Raw genomic sequence first — 13659 nt, 5'->3', positions numbered from 1 at the left:
CGAGAGTCTCCGTCTGGGACTTACATGGAAGATCTCAACAGGGAAAGAAGTTCCTAACAAAATTCAAGATTTTAAAGGCATGACAGTAAAGTTGGAGTACACATGTTCAGTAGCAATGACTGGAATTAGGAAAAAAAAAAAAAAAAAAAAAAAAAAAAAAGCATGTGTTTGCCAAAGCTTTTTGGCTTGGCTCCGATAAGAATCAAAACTGAAATAAAAGAGCTAAACCAAGCAGGAAGGTTCTGCTGAGGGAAAAACAATTAGATGAATACCGATACTGTTCGTTTGCCTACAAAGAGGCAACAATCCTTATAACAATCTTAATTCATAATGATCCTCATGAATTAGAGTGTTTTCAGTTAGAAGCTCATCCATCAAGCCTTGGATTTCAAAAGGTCTTCAGGGACATAATGAAAACTGGTATCAATCACAAGCAAAAGAATTCTGTTTTGTTTGAAAGAACTCAAAAGGGAAGTTCACCTATTACATTTTGCTAAAAGACCCCTTTGGATAAGAGCTTTTATGTATCTATTAATCTCCATTCAAGGAGCAATGCCATGACTGGTACTCCCCTCCTTCCCCTCTTTTTTTAATCATTCTAGACAAAAAAAAAAAAAAAAGTATATTTAAAAGATGTATGTAAATACATGTTAGAAAAGGCTGCATAAAATAGTCAATTTATTATATACTTGGTACAGTATATAATATAGTGGTACACTCTTTCAACAACATTCTTAACTTTTGTTTATATAAGGCCCCCCACAAACATTTGGATTCACTGTATTTTGAGGGAAAAGAAACAAAAGGAAGAATATGAACAACCACCATCATGTCTTTACAATTTTTTTTTTTTTTTTTACTCTTTGGACAATATCAGACTTTCCTGTGTGCTACTGTTCACATCAGGTACTTTTCTGGAGCAGCAGTTTTCACATGCATGTCAGAGTAGCCTAAAATAATCTGAAAGATATTTAGGTGTAATACAGACATTATCAGTGGTTTTTTGTTTTGTTTTGTTTTCTAAATGTTTGAATGTGAAACATATGCTTTTGACTGTGCTCATACCTCACACTTTCTAGAGCAAATCTGTTCATTGTATCAGTCATTCACTGCAGTTGGAGTACATCTGTCCTCAAAGCTGTGGTGACTCTGTAATGAAATACTAGTCTATACCCTTGTGTCTGGAGTGATTTCAAGATGATCATTTCTAACGAATACATATTCACTCCATCAGTCCTCTTTGTTCACATTAATTCTCCTGTTGATCATGGTCTTCTAGGCTGGAGCTAACATCTGCAATCACAGTTTTAACTAGAAACAATGAGATTTCCAATTACCAAAATATCAATGGAAGTGCAGCAATATTACAGGTCACCTAAAAAGAAGTCACATGAGTGAGGAAAAACAAAAAGGTACATAATAAAGACTGCAGTGCCTTCAGGGTCCTCCACTTTATGAAGCAAAATCTGGAAAAAAAATACCCTTGCATTTAGTTCCTGGTGCTTTATAAACAAGTTTGGGTTAAATTCCCTTAAAGTGAATTCCTGTATAATTGAAACAGCCTCAAAAAGACCACATTTTCCATTTTGAAGAGAAAAAAAAATCTACACGTTATTGGGAAGCCAAATGAATTGTATGCTACTACCTTTAACAGTTGTGCTAGGCGTTGTGAATCCAAGCTCTCTTATTTCAGTGAAAGAAGCAACCTTTTAATAGAATATAGTACCTTAATGATTTAGCTGAATGTTTAGATTCATACAGAATACTTAAGAGATATTAAAATAGTAAAATACATATATATTTACTTCTCTACTGGACAGATCTTCTCAATTCTACTCAAAATTGAACAGTCATTAGAAAATTAATACATATTTATCTTGTGTATTATGACCTACAATTGATTATTTTTGCTTGCTAAGAAATTGAAAAAGCTGAAACTAAATAATAATAATAATAATCTTGTCCTTGTTTACATCTTTATAATTTAAATACCTTAGATATTCTTCCCAAGTGAAATATTTTCTACCTCTTTTTACCTTAGAAAGAGTGCCTTTTCTCCTGTGTTTGTCATGGGAGATTAAACAGATGCTGAGGTTAACAAGTTCCTGGAGGGTTAGAGAGGAGCTTTCCTTAAAATGTTTCACAAACATTCAAATTCAAAACCTGTTAGCAATAAAGAAATAGAAGTCCTCTTTCACTTTTGTTTTTTACCATTGCTTAAAAAGGCAAAGGACAAATTTAATCTGTTCCAAACCTTGTTTAAAAACACATAATGCTAAGTAAGCATATTATTCAGATTCTGATGGAAATGCAACAGATGCAAAATGTGAAATACTTTAAAATGCATCTTCATCCTTTTCATAATATGTGTATCTTTTTCCATGAAAGGTCAAATTTCATAGACATACTCATACCTAAAAAAGAAAAGGCTCCTGAGTAGTACTGCACTAAAATAGGAAATTACCCCTGAAAAAAAAACTTTGAAGTGAAGCTCACATTCTATTTACTTTATATACAATCCAGTGTATCTCAAGAGAGAACAAATTTCAAGACTGACACATGCTGAAAGTGAACTCAGCCTCTTCCTGCATGTGAGAAGCCTACATTTATTCCCACTACACCTCTAGGTGGTCTGAATTCAATCCATCTTTCCCTCTGTGTTATTTTGTTAGCAGAAATTAAAATATTATCCACTTGAAAGCCTATAATAAGAAGTTGAGTGCTGCTCCAAGAAAACATACAAACAAATATTCACATATTTTACTATTCTAATACAAAATGTTCTCTATAAAGAATAGGAATCAAAATAGTGTCAGGTAACAGAATTACTTAAGGACATGTTACATTTCTTTTTCCACAAAACAATTAAATTTCTTCATTAAAACCAGACAGTATTTGAGTTCTACAAAACAAGCCCTGTAGATCTTTTCTTTCACTTCCAACAGAAATTTAATTAGGACACACATAAGGTTTCAGAGATACTTTGTTGCAACAACAGCAACCCATTTCAAGTAAGGAATTAATGAAAGGTTTTATTTCTGGTCACTTACATAACTAAAATACCAATTAAAAATAACCAACCCCTTAATTAACCCCTAAGATTCACAAAGTCCATTTTTTCAAAACCTGTATTTTCTCTACTCAAATGAATTTCTAAAAATTTTGCACAGCAGTTGTCATAGTTCTACTGAAAATAGTTTTTTTTTTTTTTTCATTTTTTTCTCTAAGAAGAAAAGGAAGGTGCCATTTTTTGTTTTGCTTCAGAAGCCAGTCCTTGCCATCAGTACAGATGTGGCATGGCCACACACAAGCCAAAGTGTTCAGGTGCAGTATCACACAGATCAGAAAAGAATATACAAAAAAAAACAGTGTATAATACCGTGACAGGTATTCAATATATTCACATACAGTAATCTTTGACTACCTGCAACTAAACTGGCCATAAATCCTGAAGAACCTTGTCTACAAAATTGAGTTACCCACCAATATACTGTCTGTCATACTGTCTCTCTTCTAAAAATACCCGTATTTACACTAATACACAAGGTATTTGCTTACAAACACAGAAGTAGCCATAAATAAAACTTTATTCTTTCATTTCATTTACAAGCTACCGAGTACCATGTATTTACACAGCACTGGACACTTAAAGTAGTTGCAGTCACAAAATGATCCAGACAGCTGTTGATAAAGTAAAGGATCTTAAGATAAAAGCAAAGTAATACTGTAACAGATAAGTGGCAAAAAAGCAGTTTTGCCATAATGATCAGACTTGCATGTTGCATCAATTCTGGTTGAAACGACTGAGCGCCATGCGATTCTCAGCTTTAATTGTTTGCAGTCTTGCTAAAGTTTGTACAGTCATTTCTCTTTTGCAGTTATTAAAATAAAAAAAGTTAAAAACTATAGCAGCAACAAGCAAACCCTGTGACAGGAAGGCAAGGTTTAAGAACTAAAAAAGTTTATACAATGTGCTCAGGAAGGCTGCAGAATTTATCTTCCATCAGCTGGAGTTCGACTGAGTGACATCATGATTCGGGCATATCTTTCACACAGTTCATGTGTGGAGTAGGAGGGTAACTTTGGCGGGTCATTGAAACCTTTAATCTCTGTAGAACAATCTAGCAGTTTTGGCAGGAAATCTGTCAGCTTTTCTTGCAAGTTAGCTGCAAATAAAAATAAGAAAAACAACCATGAACTTTTATATCTGCAGGTGAAATTTTCCTCTTTCTGCCCCAAACTAACTCTCCCCTCCCCGGGTGGGAACAGGAGGTGTTACTTGGAATAATTCACTTTCTTCAGGTGCTCCAGCAATTACTAGGACATACTGGTTCCTAGCAAGACCTTAACATAAATGCCCCTTCAAATGGTCTATCAGCATAAATGTTTTTCCACTTTAAAATAAATAAATAAATAAAATAAAGCAAGACATCTTTCCTTTAAGGACATTGCTATATATGGAAAATATTGCAGTACCCCATTATTACATATGGAAAAACTACTCTTCATTTAAAAGTGTGCAGGATTATTCAAGAGTGAGGGTATTTCAAAATATTTTACCAAGACACAAAATATATAGGGTCAGTTCAAGACATCAAAACCAACACATTCTAAAAAATAAATAAATCAGGAGCACTTAAGAGCCTTTTACCTTAAAAAATAAATTACTTACGTTCCATTTCTTGTCCAAGATACGAACACCAACGGTTTCTCATATCTTCCACGGCAACAATATCTTTTTCTTCCATCTCATCCACCAGTAGTAATGGCAAACATGGGACAATAAGCTCATTCATAATGATCAGGCCATTATTTACTTCCTGATCATCTCCTGATTCAAACAGTGCTGCAGCATGTTCATTTAGTTTCTTCATGTACCACCACAAAAAAGGAAAGCCTTTAAGTATACAGCATTTCACATTTTACCATGCAGCAGTTTTTGATTTTCTTAGGGCAAATTTGCAATAACAACAGTTGAGCTTTAACATTCACAGCAACAATAAATATACTCTATGAAACCATTTGATTTTTCGCTATTCCTCAGGCCACTTTGATTGATACCTGCCAACAGAACCTTTGCAGCTGCTCTTTTTAAAGACTGAGGTCCTATCACCTGCTCTTGCCTCTTTTCACCATTGCTAAAAAAAAAAAAAGCGACACAATCAAGGAAAAAAAACTCACTTCCTGATGGAAACTTTTTTCTAATATTTGTGTCCCTGTCCAACTGTGGTGATGTTGCAAGTTCACCCACCAACAGTGTCAACTGCTGTTCCTACCTAGACCAGACACAATGTCCGCAAGCACACTTTTTACAATGATAAAGAAACTGATTATACAAAAAAAAAAAAAAAAAAGTAATACATTTTTAATGCTTACTACATACATTTCTTCCTTTCATTTTTTTCCTACACAAGTTCGAAGTATTAATTTGTTAATGAAAGGTGGTTTTGTTTTGTTTTTAAATTATGGCAACACTGTCTACTAGCTCATTTTGTTAAAGCTATGCAGCAAATCCAACTTTTGAGACATACTTCACCCTTCACTTACTAGCAAACATTCTCGTCTGTAGTGAGATATCAGCTCTTCATCATGCCCTCTGTATGGGCCTTTGGACAAGAGTTCTTTGTTATTCTGGTAAGCATAGATAAGGTAGAGCAAGGCTTCCATATAGCTAAAGCAAAGTAAAGAAACAAAATAATTAGATGCAAATCCAGGTACCACCTGTTTCAAGTTAACTACTGTGCTCTTCAAGGATAGGTAACTTACTCATTTGAATGTAAAACCTCACCTCCCCACCCATCTTTTCATTATGTTGTTTTTTTAATAGACATTTTCTTCTTTTTGCACATTAGAACAATGTATTTTATTATCAGTTTAGAACACTTGTACATGAAGTGTGATCCAAAGCTCACTGAAATAAATCTGTATTGTTTCACTCACTTCATAAATGGCTTTGGATTAGCCTTGGGTATACAAGAAAACTTTTTTTTCCTGCATGCATTTATGTCACATCAGATTTGATCTTCTGCTGCTATTATCTTGATAGTATTTTATGCCTTAGCAAATAAGAATTAAAGCCATCAAATTATTTCCAGAAATAAACTGTGAAATTTTAGTCTCACTAACATTAAGTTTTTCTGGACTACCGAAATCTAAAGTGATGGAAGAAGCCACAACAGCATTTCAAAATCAGAAATATCAGCACTCTATTGGCACTTCTGCCTTTACTCTAAATGCAGAAAATAAATACATTCTTAATCGGTAAAGAATGAGTAACAGAGGATCTAAGAACCTAATAATTAATAATCAGAGATCTCATGATGCTCCAGTTAATAATCTCCCTTCACACTGCTGCATACCATTTTCAGCAAACACCTTAAAGCATTAATTCTCTGATTTGCAGAAAGCCAGTTATGATAGACAGACACTGAAAAAAGTTCAGGCAACTATCCTAAAAACAAGCAATTAGAAATCTTACTTTGTTCAAACAACTAGAGTAACATAGAGAAGTTTTCTAATGGAGTGTTAGAGGAATAGTACGTTATGCACTCCTAGTGAAAAATGGAAGGTCAAGGTTAGGGCTTAAACTACCAAAACACCGAACTAGTAGAAGTGGCTAAAAATTATATGTGAGAACACAAAGCATATAGGATACATGAAAAATACAAGTCAGAATTTTCTAAAGTAGTCAAACTCAAGACTTACATAAGGCCTCCCAACAAGACAACATAAAAAGAAGGGAAAAGGTTACTTGCAATAGCAATGGCTACTGAAAGCTTCACCTTCAAATATCTCTGCTTGGAAAAACAAGATGAACCCCAACACCAGAATTTCAGAATCTACTGTGAAGTTATTTTTTCCACCATGAAAAGGCCATTCCATCACAGTTTCTTGCAATCCTAAATATTTCCTACTTGAGTAATGTGTTACATATATACAGTCACTAGTCTCTACTTTCTTGTCTTCAAAATACAAATTTTTTCGTTAAAGTAACAAGTCCTACTGCCCTCTTCTCAAGTCCATTTCTCCTGTCCATGAAAACTCTACAGAGCAGTAACCTCCAACACAAGTGACTGGACAGCACAAAAGTTAATGTAGGAGGACAGGGACATATTGCACAATACTACCGCAAGGAACTGGGATTGCAAGATACAAAGCCAGAGGAGTGGGACCTTTTCTCCCTTTCCATTCTTGGTTCAGTTACTTGTGAAACCACAGGTTGAATTAACAGCATCAACAACTCAGTTGATCCAAATTAGAAACTTGCTCCTGGCAGCGGCCTTATCTCCTAATCCGTCTGTTCCTGCTTTGTCCTCTAGTTGCATGATTGTTCCCCGAACCAGCAACAGTGCTATCTAACAGCAACGTTAAGTCATTTTAAATCATCATTACTGTAAAGCCAAGCTCAGAGGCCTTCTGTGTCTTGAGCCTCTGAGGAATATTACTACGATTTAAGTTAAGCAAACGGATGCTACCTTTTCACATATAAAGCGCATATAAGCTCCAGTCTATGAAGCCTGAACTTAATCTCTCTGCATTTAAAATTAGTAAAGCTGCTCACAGAGTTATGGAGCTCACTGGGTATAGACTTTGGAAAAGGTGCAGGAAGCACAGGTATGGTTAAACTAAATGTTAATGCTGCTTTCAAAAAAGAACTGCTGCCAAAGCTGAAAAAACATACTGTGCTTCCAGAAACTTAAAATCCAACTGCTGAGGTCTACATTTTGTTCACTTTTCAGTCACTGCCACAAGAATAAACTGCGAGTAAAACTCCTGCCAAGGTTCATTAGCTGACTACATTCATCTCATCCATAGCAGATTCCTACTCTACAGTACAATCAGAGAAAGTACACCTTAAAGACCCTTTAGATCTTCATCTGCTGTGAAAAGAAAGCCTTGTCAACCACCATAAGGGATCATGACTGAACTCTGAAAGTAGGCATGACTTCTCAGTACTCAGCTAAAACCAAGCTCCAGGTGATTTTCAGAAGTAGTAAGTGCCTGTTTCCTTAACCTTCAAGTGCAGCCTTCCATGCTCAGCACTCCGACACCAAGACCTCTAAATGTAAGCTACCAGCATGAAGGGAGTAGAAGGCATGACAAACTGCATTTTGTGTTTGCTCCACAAAGCACTGGTAAGAAAATCAGACTAACTGGGTAAAGGCCAATTTTTTGCTCCATCTAGAGACTGTGTGCTGCAAGCTATTAATTAGTGTTATTTAAAACAAGAAAAGTTGGTCAACTGAGGGAAGCAGGTTTCTGAAAAAAAGCCTCAAGACAGTCCTGTTAATGACAGTCATGTTTCAATTATGGAAGTCTATTTTTTCATAAATATTTTTAAAGTTACATTTTTATGATTTAAGAGTTAAGGGAATATTGAAAGGAGATCAGAAGAGTCCATCAATTTAGTCTTGTTTTCAGAATATTGAAAATTAGCATTGACCTAATGACCATAATGCTAACGACCACATAGATCATTAGCATTGATCTCTAGAGCGTACAGGATGTGAACTTCAAAAAATACCTCAGCCATTTGGAAAACACAGGAGTGTAATTGCAATAGATGCCTTTAAAGTCAGCCAGTGGATACCCAGATTCTCACCCACTCTCTAAGCATGCTCAACTCTAATCTTTGTGTCGTTGTATTAAATACCACTTGAAGCATTTATGAAATGGCATTTATTGCCAAAAGGAATGAACACTACACTTAATGGATGTTAGATGAGTCTGATAAATTTTAATTTCTTACCAACACACGAATCTAAGACTAGTCGTTAAACACTTGTTTTCTAAATTATGAAGATGTTTGGTAAAAAATACCTCACCCTAATTATGCCAATCAACTAGGTAGCCGTACCAAAAATACTGTTCAGAATAAAGAGAAACCTGTGTTTCCCTCCCTGATCCCAATCAGAATATATTACAGTAAGAAACGGATTAGTGAAAACACTGCAATTTTCCAATTAAAGCTGCCATCCTGGAGTCCCGATGCCAAGGTACTTGAGGAAATTTAAGCTCAGAGTATGCACAATTTCCAAGGAAATCAAGGAGGATTCCTATGTATCACACTGATAGCTGTGATATTTTTGCCCCTTTAAGGCATCCAGCAATATCAGACTGATTATTTGTTCAAAAAAATCACGCAATCTTCTGACCAAACTTTGTATACAAGCTGTTCAATACTAGCAAAGTAGTATATGCTAATTTAGAGTATTAGTGAATGTACTATTTATTACATGGTGCAAAAACAAGGTTATGAGCTCATTTTGTTAGCCACTACATAAAAACATAGCTTGCAAGAGAGATAAGTAGTATTTAATTATCTTTTTTGTTTGGGCCTTTTTTCACTGGGAGCATACAGGACAAGAAAGAGAAATATGAAGCAATTTCCTGCACAACATAGAGTCAACAAACTAAATTTGGTTCCCCTACATATTGTGTTATGAAAATCAGTGATTGGCAACAAATTTTTTTCACAATTAAACATTTTTATCACGTGATAGTTCAATTTTAACACAACAGATGTCAGCTACTGAATATTTTTCTGCTAGCGCCTTCCCCCCCGGCCCTTGATTGGGGATGGGAGGAAGAGGTAGTTTTTGAACAATGCTTTTTAAAAGACTCTCTCCTGTAAAATACTTTGAGGCATTATATACTGTTATTTCCACCCTTGCTACATGTAGTTGATCACAGTATAAGTTTTTGCTGTAATGCATTAAATACATTAATGTCACCAGTTTGATATAGTTTCTGGGTTGGTAAGAAAAGAGAAGGGAATGAATTAACATTGACACACAGAGCTAAGAAGAATCAGCTATAACTATGATAATAACGCGTGATAATTTTCCTCAAACAGGTGGTTTTTTTTTTTTTTTTTTTTTTGCCTGATCTTTAAAGCCCATCATGAGTGGCATTTTGGCTCAGACAAACACACGAGGCAAAATTTTGCTTCTCTGGGAATCCCAATAAAAAGACAAGATAATATAGGGATTTGACTAGCAGTGATTACTGATAAAAGCAGATAGATATATGTGCACATGTGATGCCAGAGAATAAAGATTTTTATGTTTGAGGGATACCCACAGCACTCAGAGTAGGAGAGAATGAGGAATACAAGTGCATGTGGGGACACTGAAAAGAGTCCATTGTTTGATAAGGTGCAAAGAAACGGAGATTAAAAGTAGAAGGTTGAGTGAAACTGAGGAAAACGTGAGACTGAAGAAATTAATGAACTGAGTAAATTGTAAATAAAATTAAGAATATATTAAACAATTCTTAATAATTGTTTTACTTTATCAATGTCACATTTTGCCTTCAGATTGTTCTACCACATTTGAGTTCTATACTACCACTTACCTCTTTTTTTGGAAAAACTCCAATCCTACCATGAGAAACATGGTTGTTTCCCTGAAATTTCTATAGTCTTGATGCCATCTCTGCATATAAGAAAGGGTATATAGAATTTCATCCACAAACATGAAATACAATTTTACACACTTAAGTGCTGAACATTTACATTAAGTGATTAGGAATTCTAGTAAGCTGGCATGTGGGAAAAGTCAGTCTGAATCCCCCCTCCCTCAATGAAAATAAGATTCTTAAATTCCTAAAATATTTCTAGATGAGATTTTTTTTTTCTTCAAACAGAATGTATTGCCATTTGAATTGAAAAGAACACGAGGCATTTTTGGAGAACCACAGTCAGAATTATGGGAATTGTGTCGTCCGTGTCCCCCCCCAAAAACAAAACAAAACAAAACAAAACAAAAACAAAACAACTAAGAGGCTAATAGCCACTTTTCTTCCCTATATTAGACTCAGTTATTTACTCAGAAAGGGTTAGAAAGCATTTTTATGCACTAAAATTAAGTTTAAATTTCAGTGTAAGAAAGACAGAGAAAAAGCCTGAATACATTTATTTGTAAGGGATAAAAATCCAAAGTGTCTTGTTGAGTACTTCAGACCATGGAGATGTTTACATTGGAGCACAACATTTATTTCCTACATCACCATTTTATACAAAGTGACTACTGATACACTTTACAAGAAAAAATGCTCTAAGGGAGAAAGGTATTTTTCTCGCATTCATTTAGCAGCCAACTTTCAGTTGCACGTTAAAGATTAAATAAGTGAAAAAATACCATAATACATAGCCACTTGAAGATTCAATACAAAGAGCATGAGAAAGGTTCCATGAAATGACAACTCCCTATACAGGACAAATTGTGATACAAGTTTGTAGTTTCTCCAAAGATATCTGCCTCAAGAGCTAAAAAGGCGACATATATCTGCAGGGGAACAGAAGATCTCCCTCACCCCCTCACTTAAAGCTACGTCCAGGATTGTTATTCTACTTGTGTAACTGTATTGGTTTCTGTGGCAAGGCCGTTCAGAAAATAGTAAGAAACTGAGCCTTGCACAGCCAAAAAAATGCAACAGAAACCTTACTATGAGAGTCCCTTCCCCTCACCGTGGAGAGGGCATTTAAATGTAGTAGCATTTCCCGTAAGTCCTAAACCTGGTAAACAGAAATGACAAGTAAATATTTTTCACTTGGTTTGTTGAAGGGAAGATTACTCCCATAGATAGTCCTTCTGAACAAGCTGTTGGGACTTCCAAGCATAACAATGAGGTTTAAGTGGTGCACTGGAAGCTGCCTAGGATATAAATATCCGCTGTTCAGAGGCCTTAACGAAGAGTATCATGCAGACTTGAAGCTGATGTAAAACCAGCTACAGAATTAGCTTCATATATGAGATGAAGTACTTTGGCAAATATAAGTCGTGATTCTTTAGTATTTGGGATTTGCTCCTTTCTTCTTTCAAAGTTTTTGTAGGTAGCACAGAAGGAAAAATTAAATGCATAAGCTGGTTATGTATGGTCTCGGCAAATGAAAAGAACCTGGTGCTAATAAAAGAATGGGAATAGTCACAAAAACAGCTGGAGGAAAAGCACAAATGTGACCCTGATGTCTGTGACCCATTTCTAGAGATGCATAAGGTTGGCTTTAAGACTACTTTCACTCCTTCACTGCCAGCACTTTCTGACTAGACAGTTGGTGCTACATGGTGCTAAATTATGAAATACTGCTAGTGACATCAAGACATGTTAAGGAGTAAGGACAGGCTCAAATATGATGTTTATCTGTGGCTAAAGTCATATCTGACCTTGGAATTACAGATGTGGAAGAAAAAAAAGCTTTAGATCAACTGGTCAGATCAGGTTTCCTGCAAATAAATGGTGTTTCGGTAACTAGTTTCAACTTCTCAGTGTAAGAAATGTGTTAAGATAAATTCTGATTATTGATAGTTATTTCACGATACAGTTTAATTTACAGCATAAGAAATACTGACCTCATATTCTTCCATGTTTACTTCATCTGGTTTTATCATTTCAAGCTTAGCTTGAGCAACCTTCATTATGTTACGGCACCTTATGAAAAGCAACAAGAAATCACGAAAGATGGAAATTTGCAAAGGATATTATCCATACAAACACAGCAACCTCATAGGCTATAGCCTTATGCAACAGTACAGAAACACTATGGAAAATGTGCTTTACAATATGCACCATAGAATCAGCAGTGGAAGGCATACTTTTGAAGTACATGTGATGACTACCTATGCTATTTAAGAATTACTTCTTTTATTTTGCTAAATTGTCACATTACTTAGTTTTTCTTTCTAATTTAAATTTCAGGTGGCTTGAAGCTTCCCTATGTTTATTTTGCCAAAGTAAAATTAGAGGATTGGATTCAGAGATTTTACAGCTGTCAATATGCAGAAATCAGACTAACATTCTCTGCATTTCAATTTTTATGTTTTAAATAAGTGAATATATGGAATTTCAAGTGTAAGAGAAATGGTCTTGTTTTCAGATAAGTTATCCATCTATTCCGGTGTCCCATTTTAAGACTTGGCTCTCTATTGCTGGCCTTTAGGCCACTGAAGAAATACAGATTTCATTTCAGTGTTTCAAAACAAGGTATGGTGAACTGTGTGCAATCATGAGCAACACTGAGCATTCTTCATACCAATAAAAACCTAACTTCTTGTTTATTCTTTTTAATAGATATTTTTATAAAGATTTTTTTTTTTTATATATATAAAATTGTTCTTCCATACATTTTATATTTTCAAGCTATTAACTAGTGGATGAAGCCAAATGCACACACACCGCTCTTACCTCTATTACACACCCTATCTGAACATAAAGGAGCATCTCTACACATCACAGAACACTCACAGGCACAGGAAGTGAGACATGCTGCTCTTATTACCTTTCATCAAAGCTAAGATTATGATCTCCAAACTGCTCCAGTAACGTTCTCTCAATTATCTTCTTTGGTGCCTGGTTTTGGATGAAATAAACAATTGCATGGCGCAAACGATAATCACATTCAGGTGGTGGATCCTCCTGGGCTAATTTTAGCAGTCGTGCATATTCCAATTTAATTGCCTGAATAATTTTAAAAATATATATTATTCTTTTTCGCTTTTAACTCAAACTTCACCAGCATTAACAGAATAATTCCCATGGACACTTGGCTACAAAATCATTTTTAACAATCCCACCCACCAAGTCTAAATTACAAAAAAAAAAAAACCAGACAAATATAAGGTTGTTCCCTAGCTAAAGCTGACAAAAACCCAGGTAGAC

The 13659-nt window shown here is 35.1% G+C and overlaps 1 protein-coding gene and 1 long non-coding RNA gene across 5 annotated transcripts in view; one reads left to right on the top strand and one right to left on the bottom strand.

The window, feature by feature from the left end:
* Nucleotides 1–13659, top strand: part of LOC309877855 — a 637773-nt gene that overhangs the window by 430125 nt on the left and 193989 nt on the right. The gene's annotated exons all lie outside the window — the stretch shown is intronic.
* USP25 (ubiquitin specific peptidase 25) overlaps nucleotides 3570–13659 on the bottom strand; it is a 93433-nt gene continuing 83343 nt past the window's right edge. For all 4 annotated transcript variants that reach the window (XM_082772232.1, XM_082772233.1, XM_082772234.1 and 1 more), the window contains 6 exons: nucleotides 13280–13458; nucleotides 12354–12432; nucleotides 10357–10436; nucleotides 5548–5671; nucleotides 4673–4868; nucleotides 3570–4166 (listed from right to left, as the gene is read on the bottom strand). In XM_082772232.1, the coding sequence (XP_082628358.1) occupies nucleotides 3994–4166; nucleotides 4673–4868; nucleotides 5548–5671; nucleotides 10357–10436; nucleotides 12354–12432; nucleotides 13280–13458 (831 nt within the window). In that variant the 3' untranslated portion in view covers nucleotides 3570–3993. The remainder of the gene's footprint in view (nucleotides 4167–4672; nucleotides 4869–5547; nucleotides 5672–10356; nucleotides 10437–12353; nucleotides 12433–13279; nucleotides 13459–13659) is intronic.

Source organism: Aythya marila (genome assembly GCF_965140915.1).
Source record: "Aythya marila genome assembly, chromosome: 1".
Taxonomy (NCBI): domain Eukaryota; kingdom Metazoa; phylum Chordata; class Aves; order Anseriformes; family Anatidae; genus Aythya; species Aythya marila.
The sequence above is the reverse complement of the archived record's forward strand: the minus strand, read 5'-3'. Positions and strand labels throughout refer to the sequence as shown.